Source organism: Pholcus phalangioides, unplaced genomic scaffold (genome assembly GCF_987345545.1).
Source record: "Pholcus phalangioides strain wild (caught in Gottingen) unplaced genomic scaffold, Ppha-v1.0 ptg000022l_1, whole genome shotgun sequence".
In the NCBI taxonomy this organism is placed as follows: Eukaryota; Metazoa; Arthropoda; class Arachnida; order Araneae; family Pholcidae; genus Pholcus; species Pholcus phalangioides.
Window position 1 is genome coordinate 7,806,093 of NW_028301615.1, and position 20,864 is coordinate 7,826,956.

At 38.3% G+C, this 20,864-nt stretch overlaps 1 protein-coding gene across 4 annotated transcripts in view; it reads right to left on the bottom strand.

Moving 5' to 3' along the window:
* The window catches only part of LOC149069414 (WD and tetratricopeptide repeats protein 1-like), a 530,664-nt gene that overhangs the window by 31,863 nt on the left and 477,937 nt on the right, over positions 1 to 20,864 (bottom strand). For 3 of the 4 annotated variants that reach the window (XM_089249200.1, XM_089249199.1, XM_089249201.1), the window contains one exon: positions 13,075 to 13,267. In XM_089249200.1, the coding sequence (XP_089105326.1) occupies positions 13,075 to 13,267 (193 nt within the window). Of the gene's footprint in view, positions 1 to 5,515; positions 6,267 to 13,074; positions 13,268 to 20,864 lie in introns of all 4 variants that reach the window. The other variant, XR_016195038.1, reaches the window with a different exon arrangement.

Below are 20,864 nucleotides of genomic sequence, written 5' to 3' on the forward strand. Positions count from 1 at the left end.
AAATTAATAATGAATGAATAATTTCCAATTCTAACTAATTTGTCTCCGTTGCTCTCACCTTCATCGAAAAATGTACGCGCGAGCGGCCATGTTTATTTCCGTAACGCGAACATAACGAGTGGTCTGCGGTTCTCGTTAGTTAACGTTTTACGTAGCGATGTCGATAACGAATATCGCTAGTAACGATGTGAGAAAAATCAACCTTTAGCGATGGTGACGTAAATCTATCCCACAATGCACCGCAAACCCCAAACACGTTTGAAACGCGGGCATAACGACATGAGCGTAATAGACCCCCAGATGGTAACTCCAATGAGAGGGGAGGTTGTCATTGGGAAAAAATTACTAGATTTCTTTTGTGGTGTCCCTTTCGTTTGATGTCCTAAGCATGTTTTTTTCCTTGGTTGATGCAGCCCTGTTATATCTTTAATAGCAGAAAAAAGAAAGGCCAGACTTTTTTCAGGGGTAAAGAATGTGACCACTTGCATACACTCTTTTCCTGTTTGAAAGAAACTAATGCCATACCTAATAACACTAAAAATGATATTATAGGGATTCTAACTGAAAGCCTCCTTTCACAATCAATAATAGTTTGATAGGGGGAAAATTAAATTTTAAATCAAAAATTTCCAAAACATCTGCTGAGAAAGAAGGGTTTCTTCAGGAAGAATTGCGGCCCGGTGCGACCGCACCTTTCGCACCCCCCCTAAGTGCGGCCCTGTAAATTAGTTATGTGTTATCAAATGTTAAAAGGCGCAGCTGCGCTTAATTATTAATGTTCGATTATTACGCAAGTTTAATTTCATTCTGTAGTCATATCTATTGCTTTTTTCTAATTTTCATGTGATAAATTTCTATCCCATTCTTGTATCTTTCATGTTTCCATAAATCTAATATTTAACCTCAAGACAGTTCAGTTTTCAATTGTTTGATAACCTAATATCAGTCATATAACCCTTTGCACATGCTGTTTTGAATTTCAAAATTTTATTATATTTAATGTAATTTTAATAATATTAATTATATAATATAAAGTTTATTATTTGATTATAGAAGTCGCCTCTTCATCAAATTGCAAAGTTTTTCACTTATTGTTATAAATAGGAGGTTTTGGACAGTTTAGGACAGGAGGGTTTTTACCATTCTGTCAACCCTAGGATCAACACATACACAAATTCTTTAAAATGAAGTTTTTTAATTTTCCTTCTTGTTTTTCAGTTATACTCTGTAAGGTTCAGGAGAAAAGAGGTTGGAAAAAGGCAGAGGAGAAGCAGGAGTCGCGCGAGAAAGAAACGAGAACGATTTGAGACATTCGAAAAAGAGTTAGTGTGAAAGTTTGTACCGAAGAGACAGGACGGTTCCGTTGGAGGTGTTGGATAATAAATTAAATAAAGTGTTGTTTTCTTCTTTTGGGGGTCTAGAATCCAGTTATTTCGTCCTGGAATCGTAGTGGAGGTACAGCCAAGAACCTACGACTGATAAGAAGTCGGGGGAAAGTTTACTTACTCTGAAAAAAATTACTGCAAAATGGCAGCAAATTTAAGGACATTCAACACAATGTTTGGCGATTTAACTTCCGTTATTTGGCAAAATTTACAAATTAACACTTATAATTCGGCGGACTAGCTATTATATTCATGAAATGAATTTTTTCTCTCCCGACGCAATCTCATGATCGACCATAGTAATTTCTGCTGCTTGCACACACACAATGGCGACTTTTTTTTCTTCTTTTTTTTGAAAACGGAAACCGCGGTCGGTTGTTGAGAAACACTGAACTAGAGTAAACCATCTTCACTGTAGGATTAAGGATATGATTGGGGTTTCACGATGAGGGGGCCAATAATTTGAATAAGGAGCTGCGGTTACCACAATCCAATATTCGGGGACAAAATCGAGAGCGGGAACTTGCCGGGAAAATCCAATATGCATCTAAACTCAATTTCAATCCCTCAAATTTTGTAGAGGACTGAAAATACTCTTTCAAATTTTGTGTAAAAATATTAATAAGAATTTAATTACAATTTTGGAGAGTGAAATTACTCTTCAAAATTATTATCTCGGATAGTTCTACCGCATGAGTGACAAAGTAAGTTATCATATAAATCATCAAGTGATTGACCGTATGAGTGATCAAGTGAATCACTGTATGAATGACCAAGTGAGCGACTATGTGAGTTGAACTGGATATTTCATTTCAAACCCGACATTTCGCCCCTTGTGAAAATGTGAGTATGTGACAGAAATTTGCACAAAGCATAATATAATGTCCATTGCTGTCACAAGTGCATTGGCGTACATATTAAACGTGACAGGGGAGGGGTTGCTTGGGAGATTATAATGTTTTTCTTCAGAACTGTTATACTCCAGCTTATGTTGGAAAGTTTCGCTGCAACATAAATTTGTAAACAATTATTTTATGCTTCACAGCAAATTCCAAATTTTTAGGGCCCATTAAAGTATTACATAACCACCTATAATAGAGAGGGATCATCTTTGCAGACACTCACCCGGTCAATCATTCGGTCACTCACTTGGTCAATCATACAGTCACTCACTTGGTCAATCATAGTCACTCACTTGGTCAATCATACAGTCACTCACTTGGTCAATCATAAAGTCACTCACTTGATCACTTGGTCATTCCTACTGTCACTCACTTTGTCATTATTACGGTCACACATACGGTCACTTGCTTGGTCACTCATTCTGTCACTCACTTGTTCATTATTATGGTCACTCACTTGGAAACTCAAATAAGCACTCACTCGGCCACCCATATGGTCAACCACTCAGTAACTCCATTGGACATTCATACCGTCACTCACCTGATCACTGATACAATCAATCATTTGGTCACTCATAGTCACTCACTTGGTCAATCATATAATTATTTATGTAGTTAATCACTCTGTCACTCACTTGGACACTTACATGGTCAATCACTTGGTTACTCACTTGGCCACTCATACAGTGAATAACTCGGTCACTCATGTGGTCAATCACTTGGTCACTGATACAGTCAATCACTCAGTCACTCATGTGGTTAATCACTTGGTTACTGATACGATCAATCACTCACTTTAGAACTCGTACAAGCAATCACTCGGTCACTTACTTGATCACACACACTGTAAATCACTCGGTCATTCACTTGATCACTCATACAGTAAATCACTCGATCACTCATGTGGTCAATCATTTGGTCACTCATCTTGATCACTCTCTTGGTCACTCATATGCTCAATCAATCAGTCACTCATTTGGAAACTCATACAAGCATTCAGTCAGACACTCACTTGGAAACTCATACAAGCATTCAGTTGGTCACTCAACCACTTATATGCTTACTCACACAATCAGTCACTCATGCGTTCAGGGCAGGTGAAATATCAGGTACGAAAATTTCGGGGGCGAAATTTCCGTATCCCACCGCTTACATCTGTGCCTAGAAAAAAATCTATGTTTATTGAGAATGTCATCTCTTACAAAAATGCTAATGATGGAGTGAAAAGAGGAAAGTTTTCTGGAAAGACTTCCTAATACCGGTTTCAATGATCAGTTTTTGATTTTTTACGAACTCTAGTTTTATGACATGAATGTCGCTCTCCACTTGTTAATACAAGATATACAGAAGACTGGATATTGTGAAGATATTTATTATTTGAGATGTTAATTTTTTAAGGAAGGAAAAAACTCATCTCTGCCTCTACCGGGAGTCGAACCCGGGTCCCTCGATTGCCGGACGAGTGCTCTGACCACTAAGCTACAGAGGAGATAGGGATTTTCCTTCGCTAGAGCGTATATATGCCGAACGGAACCGTGCAATGGACGGTGAAACCGATTAGCTAATAGCTCATGGACGACGAGCCACCAGAGGGCTATATATATGACATGAATGTCGCTCTCCACTTGTTAATACAAGATATACAGAAGACTGGATGTTGTGAAGATATTTATTATTTGAGATGTTAATTTTTTAAGGAAGGAAAAAACTCATCTCTGCCTCTACCGGGAGTCGAACCCGGGTCCCTCGTTCGGCATATATACGCTCTAGCGAAGGAAAATCTCTATCTCCTCTGTAGCTTAGTGGTCAGAGCACTCGTCCGGCAATCGAGGGACCCGGGTTCGACTCCCGGTAGAGGCAGAGATGAGTTTTTTCCTTCCTTAAAAAAATTAACATCTCAAATAATAAATATCTTCACAACATCCAGTCTTCTGTATATCTTGTATTAACAAGTGGAGAGCGACATTCATGTCATATATATAGCCCTCTGGTGGCTCGTCGTCCATGAGCTATTAGCTAATCGGTTTCACCGTCCATTGCACGGTTCCGTTCGGCATATATACGCTCTAGCGAAGGAAAATCTCTATCTCCTCTGTAGCTTAGTGGTCAGAGCACTCGTCCGGCAATCGAGGGACCCGGGTTCGACTCCCGGTAGAGGCAGAGATGAGTTTTTTCCTTCCTTAAAAAATTAACATCTCAAATAATAAATATCTTCACAACATCCAGTCTTCTGTATATCTTGTATTAACAAGTGGAGAGCGACATTCATGTCATATATATAGCCCTCTGGTGGCTCGTCGTCCATGAGCTATTAGCTAATCGGTTTCACCGTCCATTGCACGGTTCCGTTCGGCATATATACGCTCTAGCGAAGGAAAATCTCTATCTCCTCTGTAGCTTAGTGGTCAGAGCACTCGTCCGGCAATCGAGGGACCCGGGTTCGACTCCCGGTAGAGGCAGAGATGAGTTTTTTCCTTCCTTAAAAAATTAACATCTCAAATAATAAATATCTTCACAACATCCAGTCTTCTGTATATCTTGTATTAACAAGTGGAGAGCGACATTCATGTCATATATATAGCCCTCTGGTGGCTCGTCGTCCATGAGCTATTAGCTAATCGGTTTCACCGTCCATTGCACGGTTCCGTTCGGCATATATACGCTCTAGCGAAGGAAAATCTCTATCTCCTCTGTAGCTTAGTGGTCAGAGCACTCGTCCGGCAATCGAGGGACCCGGGTTCGACTCCCGGTAGAGGCAGAGATGAGTTTTTTCCTTCCTTAAAAAATTAACATCTCAAATAATAAATATCTTCACAACATCCAGTCTTCTGTATATCTTGTAACTCTAGTTTTGTTAAATCCAAGGCCAGTTGCTCTTGCATATGCTCTTTTGACAATATTTTTTTTTTCTGTCTTTTATCAATATTTTTTTCTTCAGTAGAAGTCGGTGCTAATTTTTGTTCTGTGTTCAACTGGAACATTTGTGCTTCTGGCCATTTTCTCAATTTGATTCCAATAAATAAGATATTCATAGCACCATTTTGTTCTGCTTGCTAATTTAGTCAAGAATGCATAATATTCTTTGTTTTCATCATTGAAGGATGATTTTAATGGAATTCTTGTAGCTTAAAAAGCATGAGTTCTTACATCTTTTAAATTTCCTAATAGATTATGATGTCCTTTGTCTTCATGAGACATTCCTTACATGTAACGACCATTTCCACTTACCAAACTCTGTAATATACAGATGTGACCGAGACAACATTTCAGGCAGTGGTGGAGTTCTCACAGATGTTGCTCTACATATCCCTCTCATGTTATCCATAAATTCTGTCTTCAAGGTGTTGAAGTCACCATAATCAAGATCCATTTCCGTAACAAGTAAAAACATCTACCTTGCTGTCACTTCAGAAATCTCTAATCATGAATCTAGAATTTTAAATTTTCTATCAAAAATAATGTCTATATTCATCATTGTTGGTGATTTTAACTCATCCCACTCTTCATGGAACAATCCTCGGACAGATACAGTAGGCAGAAATATTTTTCTCTGGCTTCAACAAAATCCAGCTTGTTTGATCCAACCAAAGTGCCCAACTTATTTTTCAAGCAATTTATCGAACACGACAGATTTATATTTTTGTTTGTCAAACTTATTCCATAACATTCATTGGTACAACAGTGATTCTCTTTATGACAGTGATCATCTTCCAATTTGTCTTGACATCAATCTTGGGGTAAATAAATTTTCTCACAAAATTGCCACCACAAACTGGGGTTCCTTTAAAGAAATTTGGCATCATTTGACAGTACTTGTTCTTTTTCCGATTATATAGAAAAATCTTGCATATCAGCTACAAAAAAGGTTCAGTCATATCCTTTAATGAATATTTTGATTCATCCTTATGTTTTTTACTCATCTCCAAAAAAAAGTCTTCTGACATTATCAGAGATGGCCCTGTTCCCAGTGTTGGATCATCTATAAGAAAAATAATGAATTCAAATAATGAAATAATGAATAAATTCAAGGAGCCCAACCTCCAAAAAAGAGAATTTATGTCACAAAATACTTTTTATTATGCCACATATCCCAAGATTTTTACTATCCTTCAAAATCTTAAAATCATCCAGACTAAACTTACTGTGGATTGCCATCTTCTATCAACAATCCAGGTCAACAATTTAGAAGTGGTGGATCCTATAAATCAGTTAAACCTTCTCCAGACAAATCTAATAAATTATAAATCACACTCACAAGGACTTTGTTTCAATGGCCCCCATCAAGACTTCTCTGGTTTGATGAATGCCCAGGGCTGTCATTTCAACTTTTTCCGAGGGGGAGGAAGGACGGCAAAGCACTTGTACTCAATATTTGTATATATATACCATTTTTAGTGTATTTTCAAAAGCCGGAGGGGCCAAGGGACCTCTGCTCCCCTTAAATGATGGGCCTGTGAATGCCCCAATCACCATTGGAGAGCTCAGATCTTCAATTTGTCATACACCAAACACATCTTCAGGTCCAGACAGTGTTGATGCTAATTCATACTCTTTAAATCCCTGACTGTCAAATTCATCTCTTGTGTGCTGAATACAACAAAATATGGCTCTCTGAAATCATTCCAGTGGATTGGAAACATGGGAAAATAATTTTTTTTACTCGAAACTAATAAAAACCCAAGCTGTCCTAAGTCTCATCACCCACTGACTAACAAACATTAAACTGAAAATTTTGGGCAAATAATAATGATTTTGTACAGACTCAACTGGATCTCCTTAAAATATAAACTTTCCCCAGCAAACATTTGTACCTTCAAACCACGCTCTGGAACTCAAAACCTTAACGTTCTTAAATGCTTCATTTCTAATACTTTTAAGCTTTAGGAATTTGGTGTCATTGTTTCCCTGGATATTAAAGGTGCCTACGACTCTATCATCTACACTCTTGCTGCTGCACTCTTGTACAAACTTAAATCTTTTGGGTTCAATGAACCTTTCATTAAGTGGTAGGAGAATTTTTTGACAAACAGAAGATGTGATATTAGTTAGAGCAGCGGTTCTCAACCTTTTTTGACTCGCTGAGCCCTTTCCAGTATATAATTTCTATGGCGGAGCCCTGTTTGACTCGAGGAGCCCTTTTTTATACATAATTTTTATGGCAGAACCGTGTAGGCCCCTCTTATTTACTTATCTATCGAATTTACTGATTAATTTTATTTTCCTTGAGTCACCGCGGAGCCCCTGGGAGTTGCACCGGTTGAGAACCGCTGTGTTAGATTCCTGTTCCTCAGGAATATTGAAAAGCTTTCATGTTCATTTTGTAGAGAATTTCATCTCAGATAGAAAAAACAACCATACATATGCCTCGAGTTTGAATCAAGAGAAAAATCCACACATGAGTTTGAACTTTGAATTTTCTCACCTGTAAGGGTTCTTCCTGTCGGTTTTTGAAAATTACTTTTTTCAAGCTTGTAACATAGCCTTGTTGACGTTCGCCTGACCTTTGCCCCTGATGTTATGGTAGTGCATGTGTTATGTTTTATTATTGAGTTTGTGTTATGTCTATTATATACTTTATGTTTATAATTATTTCCTGTCGACTAAACAAACTTGTTACTTACGGACGTTTTCGGTGCCGATGTGTCACGAACTGTTTTAGGAAGAAAGGGAAACTAGTTTCCGAACTTGCCGCTTGGAACGCCGATATCGATGGGGGCGCATGTGCGTTACTCCTCATTTGCATGCTTAGTGATTTGGGAGCTATATATAATCACGTCCGTGCTTCAAATCGGCCTTCAGTCATATAGCGCTAGAATAGCTAATCATCCGAACAACTCGGCTGGTCCGATGTTCTCGTCACGCAAGTTCCTCTCCAAGAATGCCGTTCAGGGATGTCTGCTGGTGTCTGTTCTCGATCTTAATGCCTTCGTAGATCTTGCCGACTGTGATCTGGCGTTGGCTGGCATGGTCAATAGCAGTGATCTGATAGTTTCCTCGTATGACGCTGCAATCTGATGCTACCCTTTCGTCACGACGTCCACCATTGGACTCCACCGCTTGAACACCGAAATCCACGTGTAGCACGGCGATGTCCGCGATCTAATAACGCCTCTTCGTCAACGCCCTGGGTTCGTCGAGATATCCGTTAACTGGACTCCATCACTTGATTGCCGAATACCTTGTGTGGTTCTACCGGTGTTTGGGATATAACATCGCCTCATCTACGCTCTGGGTTCGTCACGATATCCGTCATCTGACTTCTACTGCTTGATCGGTGAAGACCAAGTGTGGTTCTGTCGACGTCCGTGATCCGATTCCGTCGCCTCGTCGACGCCTTGGATTCGTCGCCGAACTCTGTGTGATTCTACTGACATCTGTGGTCGAGCATCGTTTCTTTAAGACCATAGCTGAGTGTCACTTCCACCCTAATCGTTTCACCATAAGTATACTTTGCGATTTTCCTACTAGTGAAGGGTTTGCCCTTAAATTGATGTCTTAACTAATGTTTTAATTTGTAATAATAGAAATAAATAGTTGTTCGAAACTGTTTTGTTCATTGGCAGATAAAGACATACGTTGCAAGCTATTGAAAAGTTTTAATGTTCATTTTTTAGAGAATTTCATCACGGATAGGGAAAACAGAACCATACTTATGCCTAGAGTTTGAGGGCTCCGCGGAGCACCGGTTGAGAACCACTGAGTTAGAGAAACCACCAGTCAGATTGGATTGATTTAAAAAAGGGCTTGCTCCAGGTATGTGTTACTTCGCCATGGTTGTTCAATTTATATATTTCTGACATTTTATCTCACCTACCAAACTCTATTCATCCCTTCATTTATGCTGATGACATTTTTCTTTAAATCAGTAAAACAGACTTGAAGGATATTACAGATGAATTAAATTCTGCCTTAAACATCGTTCCAAATTTAATGGATCAGTGGGATTTATGCTTCCTTCTACTTAAAAATGCAGTTACTGCACTCCTACAAAAAAAAAAAATCCTTTTCTCCCAAACATCCAAATCAACAGTGCTCAGATAAATTACGAGGAAAATATTAAGATTCTTGGAGTTATCTGTGATCAAAAGCTTTACCTGGAACCCCCAGATCAATCACATTTCCAAAAAAGTCATTAATACTTGCAATATCATGAAGTTAATTGCAGGCCAGCTTCGAGGAGCTAAGGGTCATAAATTTTCGACTATCTGTTGAAATATTACTTCAAGCTTCCAAAATTACGATTCATTCCTGTGGCATAATAGCACCAAGAAGAATATTCAAAAGTGTTCTGCTATCTATCAGTTTGCTACTGATCTTCCAATATCAATACCTATTCCTCTGTTACTTAGCATCTGTGGAAAACCTTCATTTTTGATGTTTTTGTTGAAAAACAACAACACTAATCATATTATGAAAGCAAGAACTTCCCATTACAGCACTGTGTTCGACCATATGTGTTATAATTTCTGTTTCAACTAACAAGGCCTACATACTAAAATATATCCATCTATAATTCATCCAGAACAACGATTTACTTATTCAGGGTGTCAACCAAATACCAAAAGTAAAATTCTGTAACTTTTCGAAGACTTTTTGGTGACTTTTCTGTGACATTTTCTCATTCAACAAACTGAGATATGCTGGACTGTTTTCTTATATCAGTGGTTTCAAACTGTGAGTAACAACTACCTAGGAGGGTTTGGGTTAATAAAATAGAGGGTCTAAATGAAAGAGGGAACACAAGTGAAATTACAAAATAAAAACATTTGATAAGAAATCAATAATTTTAATCCTTCGAAACTTTCCACATAGAATGATGAAGATGTCAGTGCATATATACACATACATACATATATGCCAACATTGGCGTAAAGCCTCTTAGTACTGAATGTTCACACCGATAGGGTGGGGGACAACCCCTCCAATCACAATAATTTTTTTTTCAAATTTTTAAAAGCTTTTAAATTTACAGATTTAAATACAACACCCCATAGGAACTGCACCCTAAGGGCATAGCCATGTAAACAATGAGAGAAGCCTGATCAACTTCCTCCATCTTGTTGAGCCCATTGCCACCCATAGAAAAATAATATTGTTCCGATAATTACAAGCCATGTCTCAATATGCAAATCCTTCAAGTGACGTCATAGATTTCTCCATGCACCGAAGGTCAACAGTATGCTGATTGGTCCAACAAAAAACTTGTTCTCCGCCGCTATATATACTCCTGGCTGAAGCTTCAGCATTTCATTCATTCTTCCGTTCATCCAGTTTCATCAACAAGCAGTTTTGAGTGTAGAGCAGGAAGCTCTCACCCTAACCTACTAACATCATATGAGGATGTGAGAGTACTCAAACCATGTTCAACTAATAGCTTCGAGTGTAGTGCTTCGTGCTACTCCGGCTGGTTAGTGATAAATTCTCACATATACAGGGTGTCTACCAAATACCAAAAGCAAAATTCAGTGACTTTTCTGGGACTTTTTGGTGACTTTTCTGTGACCTTTTCTCATTCCCAGGGCTCCCATTCTAAAAATTAGAAAAAGTAGGATGGGGACATCATTAAGACATCCCTTAGACAACATAATCATGGCATAATAAAAATATCCCTATAATTTTTTTTTTGAAAAATTTTAATAAATTTTAATTTTAAAATTTTAATAAATTTTTCATAGCAAACTATTTCAGTATTCTGCTGGGTCCTCTTGAAAAAAATTATCTTTAAAAAAAGTATGTCCTTCCCCATAATTCACTGGTATCTCTATGAATTTTTTTTCAAGCATGCCCCAGGTTTTTGATCCCCTGCTTATATCTCTTCGTTAGGACAGAGCGGCAGGCCATATTCCAGGTAGGAGATCCCTGTAAATGGGTTATACAGCGTTTCCTTTTACAGGTATATATCCGGAGACCTGACGATTGGGTCACTTTTGTTCATCCATCCATAGTTGCAGTCATGGTTTGCTGATCGGCTCTTGGAGAGATGCTCATCAGGCCAAAATACTGATGTCATAATTCAATTCAATTGAAACTCGTTCAAAGGCACATCGCTGGCTGGTTCCAGTATATATACTTCTTGTCTGCTCGCTCAGTCTACGTTATATTTTGAAGTAGCAGATAATCCACTTGCTGATGATCGTTGGCTCCCGTTGCCTGAGTTCCTGATATGGCACACCTGCCGCATCGGCACTCCACGCCGCCAGATTGTGATCTTGTTGCTCTTCTGAACCACCATTGTGCTTCTGATGCACCGCACCTGCCTGCTGCATCGGGACTCTGCGCCACTGGATCATGACCTTCGCTCAAGGTTGTGCCTTCAAGGTCAATGACGTCACTCCTTATGTATGTGAGCCGTTTTTTAGCTGTTGCTTCGCCAGTGCAAATGGAGTTTCAACACAAACAGGTAGACTATTGCTATGGGTATGAGAATACTTTTAATGTTGTTTCTATTATATCGTTAATCTTTATTTGAGCGAGCCGATCTCCCCGTTAAAAAGTCTCGCCACAGAGAGCAACAATCCTACAAACAGTACAAATATTCAATCACTACACATCACTCACTTCACTTCTGAGATATAGATGGCAGCACTGAAAAATCATACACAACATTAGATACACACTCAGACTGTTAGGTACACACACTTACACTTCCGGCACAACTCACTAGGTAGTAAATTGCCTATGGCAATAGACCTAAGTTGTGCTCGGTTTGAAAAAAAAAAAAAAATCTTTATTTGAATAACCTTGTTTGACCCTACAATGCTTTGTTGATTCCATCAAGGATCCAGACATCCAGCAAGCGCTGCATCTGGTGGAGAACAAGGATGTAAAAAATGCCCTCGTCTATGCCATGAAGTTTGAAGCAGCCCATCAAGCTTCGAGACAAGAGTGACGCATGTTCCATGGCACAGTTGCAGAGGACGCTACGTCTGACATCATCAGAGACTTGAAAGAACTTCTGAAAAGTGCCAGGAACGTCCGTGAAAATCGGAAAGACAATCCCTAGTCTGCTAAAGGTGCCATGAGAAAAGCTACCAAAGGTCCTGCCTGATGATGGATACCAAGAAAAAGGACACTCCTTGTGGCTCAGAGCCGTTAAACTGGAAATGCGTCCATCTCGTGGGGCGGAGGTTGATGTAAGGAGGAGATGCCCCATCAAGCATTCAAATGAAAGAGCTAGAAACACAGTTATAGTTCAAGTCTGAACTTTATATTAGCTTCTTGAATTTTTCTCCGGATCTGTTAAGACACTTAATAAATCAAAACTGACTAGAAGATAGGAAAAATTCATTATAAGGGAAAGCAGATGAACTGTTATGCATTTTCTTCTCTTAGCGATTCTAATTGAATAGGGGAGTATTATTGCAATGGTGGACGGTTTTTTAGTTGAGAAAGTGGCACCATCTGTTGTGAAAATTGGAAAAAATGTCATTATCAAGGTTACGAGCATAAGTGTCCTTCTTTACCTGCTTTCGAATCAGGTAGCCCTAATTGGAGAGGAGGTACAACAAATCCGTTTTAAAAACATTCTTAGTTACTAACCTTCGAAAAATAGCATTTTAAGTTGAAACATGAATTTGATTAAAAAAAAATAATCATATAAAGATACTCTTTTGATATTTTAATATACTTGATCAACTTGAGGGGGCACAGGCCTCCTCTGCTTCAGGCGTACCCTGGTATGCTTGCGACCTTCCCAGTTATAAAAAATTAAATAGATAAACTCTCTGAAATGAATGAAATTGACAAAATGCTATATTAAGTATGTTCATTCAGAAAATAAAAATTACCTCAGGCTTGGGAGCCCACAACCTTACAACAGGATCGATGCCACTTGTTGCCAATGTACAACAAGTTGGATGGGGTTGGAGACAATTTACTATTGAATCATCACCTCTGAGAACTCTAACGATATTTGTAGTGAAACGATCCCATATAAAAAACGATCCATCATCTGAACCAGCAACTATGTACTGTCCATTTCTGCAATGAATTAAAAGTAAAAAAAAACCATGCATATAAAATGATCAAACATGAGATTTTATATATTTAGGATTTCTAAGTATTGAGTGCAAAGAGTTTTGTATCACATAATCGAGTTCATACAATTATATTGATCAGGAACATCGGAAGTATTTTCCACCCGTGCGCGATAACACAGACACCCCCCCCCCCTCGAAGGACATAAATAATTGAAATTTATTTGTAAAAATAAAAAATATTTTTTTAGAAATTCTGTATAACATGAATGGCTCAAGCCTTGAGGCAAAATTCTCACCCATGCGAGACATTGGTTGCACACTTTGGCGTATAAACCGCATCACAGTGAATCAATCCCAAAAATTCGCAACTGTGTTCCTAGCTAGATAAAATACATCAAAAATCAGTTTTCTCTGAGAGTCATTAATCAAAATATAGTTAAAAGTTTTTTACAGACTTTATCTTTTTACTCCAGATTTAACACTTCTAAACACTATATAGCAGTGCCTTGTGAGGGCAGCACAGCCATCCCTGTTTATATGTTGTTAAAATATATATACCTCATTTATACATTCCCTAAATATGCAAAAAAATGGAATGTACAAAAGTTCTGACGCATCACGCAATGCTCTTTTACTCTTTGGCTACATTACTTGATAAATTAATTTTTCATTTCCCATGTACATTTTATTTCCGTGTTTATTCACTTTATAGTAATAATTTCTAATAAGTCTTAAAATAGTCATGGTTTTTCCCTCATAATTTTTGCAGACGTGCCAACTTTTGGAATCTATAAATCTGGAGATTCTGCCGAGGGGGTACCCCCTGGCACTCATACTCGGTCAAAAAAATGTTACACAAAAAATTTTTTTTTTAATCAATTAAGAAAAAGTTCCATTCCTTTCCCCCCCCCTCTTCAAGACTGGTTCTGCATTGCCCTAGAGCAGAATATAATTCCATGTCAGTCTTTCCATGCAGAATAGAGAAATCATGTCTACATACTGTTCATAAAGCATAAGTGTTTCCTTTCGTGGATGCTATCAGTGACTGATAATCTTGGATATATGAACTCTTAAAAGCTTTATATTTAGCTTTATATAGCTTAAAGTTTTATATTTTCTTTTTGAAGACATATTTAATCAGAAGAAACAATTTAACACTAGAACCATGGCACTTTCGGTATACCTAGAACTGCTGACTGGGTCAAATTGACCCACACTGTGAAAAAAGTGTTTCATACCGAAAAAAGGAGTTTAGTTGTGATTCCTGGGATTTTTTCCCTACTCGCATTCAATGTTGTTTAATTGCATATGCATAATGAAGAATTATATTTGCTTATGAATATAAAATGAGCTTCAAAATTAGCTAAAAAATGATGTAATTCACTAAAAATAAGCTTTAGTATACATTATTTACTCTATTCAGTCTAAAAACATTTTTCAGTTATCCCATAATATGACAAAGATGTAAAATAAGCACGTTAAATTCAGTATAAGAAAGTCTATAATATGATACTGTCAAATAAGTATTGATTTCTCACTGATAAGTGGAATTTATGATGAGCAGTGAGTAATTTTGTTTTTCATTATTCTTGCACATTAATCGCATGATGAAGTTGCATATCCCATGCAGAAATTAACAGTTTTGTTTCCACATTTTTATGTTACTTGACACATCAGACTTGTTTATTTTTATTTATTACTCTTATTATTATTTTGATCGCTAACGCACAGTTACATGATCAAGAGCACATGAACATTTCCTTTTGCGCAATGGCAAAACGTACGATTAACGCAGCTCTTCAATAAGATTTTAGAGGAACTGCTTTCGAAAAAATAGTTCTGGCCTTCTGTACTGCTCTATACAAAATACAGGAATTTTTTTATAATGAGATCTAGGATGTTGTAGAAAACATCTGCGATGCCATCTTCATAGAATATGTTCTGGGCATTTGATCGTTACGACAACGATCGTTACACTTTTGAATTGTAGTGTGAAATAGTTTCTGTGTGTGAGTGGAAGCTTTTTGGGACTACTATTGCCAATATCGACTGCCAGATGAATCGTGCTGAATAATGAAAAGCTTATATCGTTCTTTCCTTGATAAATTGTGATTGTGGCATCATTGTTCCATACAACTGTTGTTTCAATATCTTCATTGCGTCAGATAATATTGCTCTCCGATTTCGTCTCAAAGTCGCTACTAAGCTCGTATTTTTTGGCTTTCAGCATTTGAGCCAGCTTCAGTGAAGTGTAAAAAATTGTCAGTTGAGGCATTTCTGCCCTTGCTCTCAAATGGCTTGATCAGTTGCATCACTATGTCCTCTGAAAGAGAGAGGTTCGTTGGATGCTGATACTTCCCAAGATTTGGAAATCCGTTCAAAACGTATTTGGTGCTAGCCAGAATTTTATCATTTTTCTGTGACATATCGTTTGCCTACAGAAATTTCAACTAAACGTTTTTTCTAGAGTTAAACTTTTACACTCCCAAAATCTTTATTGAGCCTCGTCAGAATTCCAGGTATTCAAGTTTACAAAGGAAAAAAAAAATATTTAGCTCTACTTGCCATTCCTCCATTGAAAAAAATAATAATAATCTGCTCACAATGAATTGACCTTGAAAGACCTTTATTCTTCACTATCTTCATTTAGAAAATACTTTTTAGAAAAGGTAACCACTTCCACGAAAATTCTACACCCCTTTTTTTCCCATAGAATAGTACGTTGGGTCAAAATGACCCAAACCGCGGTTCTAGGTATAAATGCTTATAATTCTGATACACGAAATGTGAAGATAACAAAATTTTCATGAATTAATATTCATATCAAATCATGAAAAGTCACGAAATTTGTTCGACATCTGCTTATAAGTTTTTGAGATAAATAAAAACGAAGTTTGATTTGGGTCAAATTGACCCACTCCGCGATTCTAGTGTTAAAAACTTCAAAATACAAAGCTGCTGACAAAAAAACTTGTGTTTACCGCACTGCTGTTAATGGAATACAATAACAATTATACAAGAATTTCGGCAACCAAGGTCATGCCCCTGATAAATGATTGCCGTAAGTAAACAAAGTCATCTTTCCCAGTTGATTAAATGCGGTCACCAAGACTTTTTTACGGCTGTCCTCTATGGGTGTTTTCCCTAACGACAATGGCAGTTATTGACGTCACAAGGTGAAAACGTCACTTGGTGACGTCGTGTAAAATCTAATTTTCTGCCAAAATCCAGAGAAATTTTAACAAATCCGGAAAGCAGGAGGAAGGATGACAAATCCGGAGAGTTGGCAGGTCTGTTTTTGTTATAAGCTTAATTTGTGAAAATATTTTAGTATGCAAATCTTAAAATTTATACAAAATAGTACTTGTATGTAATTATGATAGGGTAAGGTACTTTAAGTAAGGTTACCTTACTTTCTGATACTTTAGTAATAGCATACAATAATTAAAACCTGGAAGTGCTGACTGTGGGGGTCAACTAAAAAGGTCTTTAGGCAGAATGACGAACCATCGAGAGTGAATTGAATTTCAAATAATTTGGCAAGCACCAACCAAATTTATTGTGGCACTAATCGTAACCAGAGGTGCCAACTTTTTGAATCCAGAAATACTGAGATTCTCCAGAGGGGGGTTCCCCCTCCCCGTCAGACCAGAAACAACCCAGGCTATGTCCCTCCCGGGATATGTCTTTTTCCCATGTGGGTTGGATCCATAGGCATAAAGTTATTCAAAATGTTGGGGGGGGGGACCAGTTTTAATATAACGAAACCTCGTTTATACGCTCATACAGGTCAAAACGACGTATAAATGTGAAAACCGTTTTACTGAAAATTTTTGAAAATGAACCCTCTCCTTTATAACCCCCTCGCCATAGCCCTTTTTTTTAAAGAATTTGATGTTTTTAATTCAAAATCATTGGCTTCTATTTCTGTGGAAAAAAAATTGTTGTAGGCTGTGTCATGGATAAGGTCGCAAGTTTTGATATGAACACTTTCTTTGTGCCTTGAACCTCGTTGTCTTTCTTTCACAAAGAACACGCAGACCAGGCTCTATCGGATTTAGCCAATTTTAGCCATTGCTCCTGTGAAGGGGGAGGGACCATGTCAGAGAAAACTTTTATAAACAATACACAGCGTTGTTGCTACTGACATAATGATATTGGTATCATCGGATTTGTCTATTACCTATTTACGTTGCAAACTTCTCGACATAAAGTGCAAAACAATTTCGCTACGAAAGCGGGACGCGACCCTGGTGTCCAGACCGGGAAAGCTATTTAAACCAGAGTAGTACCCAGGGCCGCAACTAGACGCTTGGTCAGCCGGGGTGCCCCTTTATAATGCTGAAGAAGTTAGATGGTAAAATTTGTGCCCCCTCTGGCCTGGCGCACCAGACCACCGTGCTCCTCCTAGTTGTGGCCCTGGTAGTACAATTAGATTTGTCTTAAAAATGCCTATCATTGGCTTATATTTGCATTGCGAAGCCAGGCCTTTCACTTACACAAAAGAGATTTACCAGTCCATGGGCTTCCAAATGTTAAGAACAGCGGTTCTCAACCGGTGCTTCAAGGAGCCCCGGGGCTCCTTTTTAGCGTCAGAGTTTTACTGACTTTTGCTGACGAGGGGGAAGGGGGTCAAAAATGGCTAAAAATTTGTTTACGTAATACTTGAATGCCCTTTACGAGTTGAATTCATTATTATCTTACGGTCTTAACGGACTGTTAGAACGTTTTTCCTTTTTGGTACTGTATTAATAACGCACAGAAGTCAAAATAGGTACATAAGAACAAAGCGCTTCATCAGCAACTGCAAACATCCTCATTGGAAAGTATAATTGATCACAAAATTAAATCGAGAGGTCTTAATTTATTGAATTTTATAAAATAATTTTTCAGTTTTATTCAAAGTGGGAAAAATGAGAATCTTGCCCCCCATACATTTAAATTTATTTGTGCTGACTTACATACTTATTTATTAGCATGTTTTGTTAATAATTTATTGTGAACTATATTTTATGACCGAATTTGGTATTTTATCTTAACTAGAAAAAAAAGTTATGATGTAAAAAAATTCTACATTGTAACTCACCATAAAAGTCAGCTGAAGAGCAGGAGATTGTTCAATTTTGGGCGAAACACTCGTTTAGGTATTTTCACAATAGATGCTCATGTAAATTGTGTAACTTTATAAATTTTAAGCGATTTTTGTACTCTAAAATTTGAAAACTTTTCTCTAAATTTGTGACAAAAATTTATAATTGTGAACCTATCATTTGAATAAATGAATAATACTATATTGGGAAAAAAGCACAACGGAAACTTGCAACGTAATTCACTGCATGCAAAGAAAACTGTACGGTACATCACCAGTCATGTGCACCTTGATGACCAATACAAAACACAATATATTCAGCTAGTACTTCACTGATTAGTCGCTGACATCTGCCATGCACATGCCAATTACTTACTTCATTTCTGAGAACAGGTTAATACGCCCTCCATTCTTTATAATCTGACTGCTAGAGATTTTTAGACGTTTTGCTGTTGGTCGGTCATAAATATCAGAAATTCCCAATCACTCACCCGGTTTATAGTACTTTGAAGTTATGCGGCTTAGCCTCTGGTGAAAAGCACAAATGTAAAACGTGTGTCTGGATCCCCTGTCCTATTGATGCACCCACTGTATCCCTGGGGCAGAGCAAGAAAGCCTCCACACAACCGAAAATAAGAGAAAGAAAAGATGGCTCTCACCAGAAGGAGAGCCATATGGCTCTCTCATGAAGGAAGGTCTCACAGAGCTCCTGGCTGAAATCTCAGGACGAATTTTTTCATATAAGTTCACAACAGCTGCGGGGACGGGGAATTGGGAAATCCTGCCCGATACCCACAAAACATCTCAATCCAGAAGCCATGTTCGATGACATGGGGGCTCATTGCTGAGAGATACTTTGCAGATGAATTATATTGAATGTACAGTATATTGTACTGTATTTTTATAGGGCTGTGGTTCCCAATCTGTTTATTACAGCACTTTCTGCGTGCTGCGGACAGGGCCGTAACTAAGATTGTAGATTATTGCTGTCGAGTTGGGGGGGGGGCCTGAAATATAGTTTTACATCACCTCCACAGTGTAAAAATCGATAACTTTGAAAGATAGTTTTTGTTTCCTCTAAAATTTTTGCCGTCCTCTCAAAATTGCTGCCCAGGGCCAAAAGTTTTTGTGGAAACATCACAGTGTTTTACACACCGCTCGTTATTTTTCTGCAGTGGCTGATGAAATAATGATATTCAAATAAAAATTTCTTTGAAATTTATTTTCCCTGTTCCCTGGGCCGACAGAGCCATTTGAGGCCCCTCCCAATACATTTTGTGAAAGAACTGAGGGCCCTCAATAATTTCTGTAGAAAAAATGCAATGCACCCTCCATGGCTCCCACATGGGTAGATATGGTCCCGCATAGGGCTGACAGGGCTCCAGCCCTGGTGCCTGGAACAATTATCATTTTTTGATTTTTCATGCTATAAATTTTGGCCTATGAAAAATCTGGTTCTGGGGGCCCGACAAATATTCCAGCCTAGGGGGCCCTGCACCAAGCTGTGGGGGCCATGGCACCCTCTTTCTCTCTCTCCTGTGTATGCGCTTGTGTCCCATATATTCAGGACGACCAGCAACTTCCAGCCCCCTTCAATGTTTTCTTCATGTGGGTGCCTCTGCATGCCCCTCCCCACACTGGTGAAGAGCCCGGGATGATTCTTGTCATTTTTTTTTTTATTTTTCACGCTGTAAATTTACTATGTAGGGGCCCATGAGAATCAGTCTGGCTCGGGGCCCGCCAAAGATCCCAGCCTTGGCGCCCTGCTACAGGATATGAGGGCCATCATGACCCCACATCCTATTGCGGGTCCCTTCTGTAGTTAATTTATAGCGTGAAAAGCAACAAAATTATAACCGTCCCGGGCCATGCCATGGCGTATTGCGATTAAGCTCTTTAGGGGGGCAATACATACAAATGAATTTTATTTATCAATTAAATTATTTTTGCGGTGAATAAATACTCAAAAGTGAATTTTTTTGGTGGTACTAACAACATGATTCAGAAAAGATGCCAACAGCAACAGAAATTTCAGGGCATGTGATGGTAATGTAACCTCTCGATATAACAATAATCCCTCTACAACGATATTTTTTCTTGGTCCGTAATCATTATCGAGGTTTCACTGCATTTCATTTAGCTATTGTTTATTTGTCTTGGTGTTATTAGTCATACAGTATTTTGTCAAAAATGTTTCGGCCCGGGCTCAAGAACTCGATAGTGAAATATGGCTCTCCAAGTGTACTTGTTTTGGTTTCAATCATTATCGGTCTATTTTTCAACCTTTCTTTTCCTCCTGTATCATCTGGAAGCCTCCTTCCCGAAGGGTCACGTTCAAACAAAAGAAGAGATGCTTACAACAGCGGGAACAAGAAAGGACCTCCACCCCATATTGTCTCCAGATGCCATCAAGAGATGCACGTCTTCGGGCACCTACGATTGGCACCAAGGGAGAATGATAATTGGAGATTGAGTGTCGTTGTTGACCGTCAGAAAAATACTACAAATT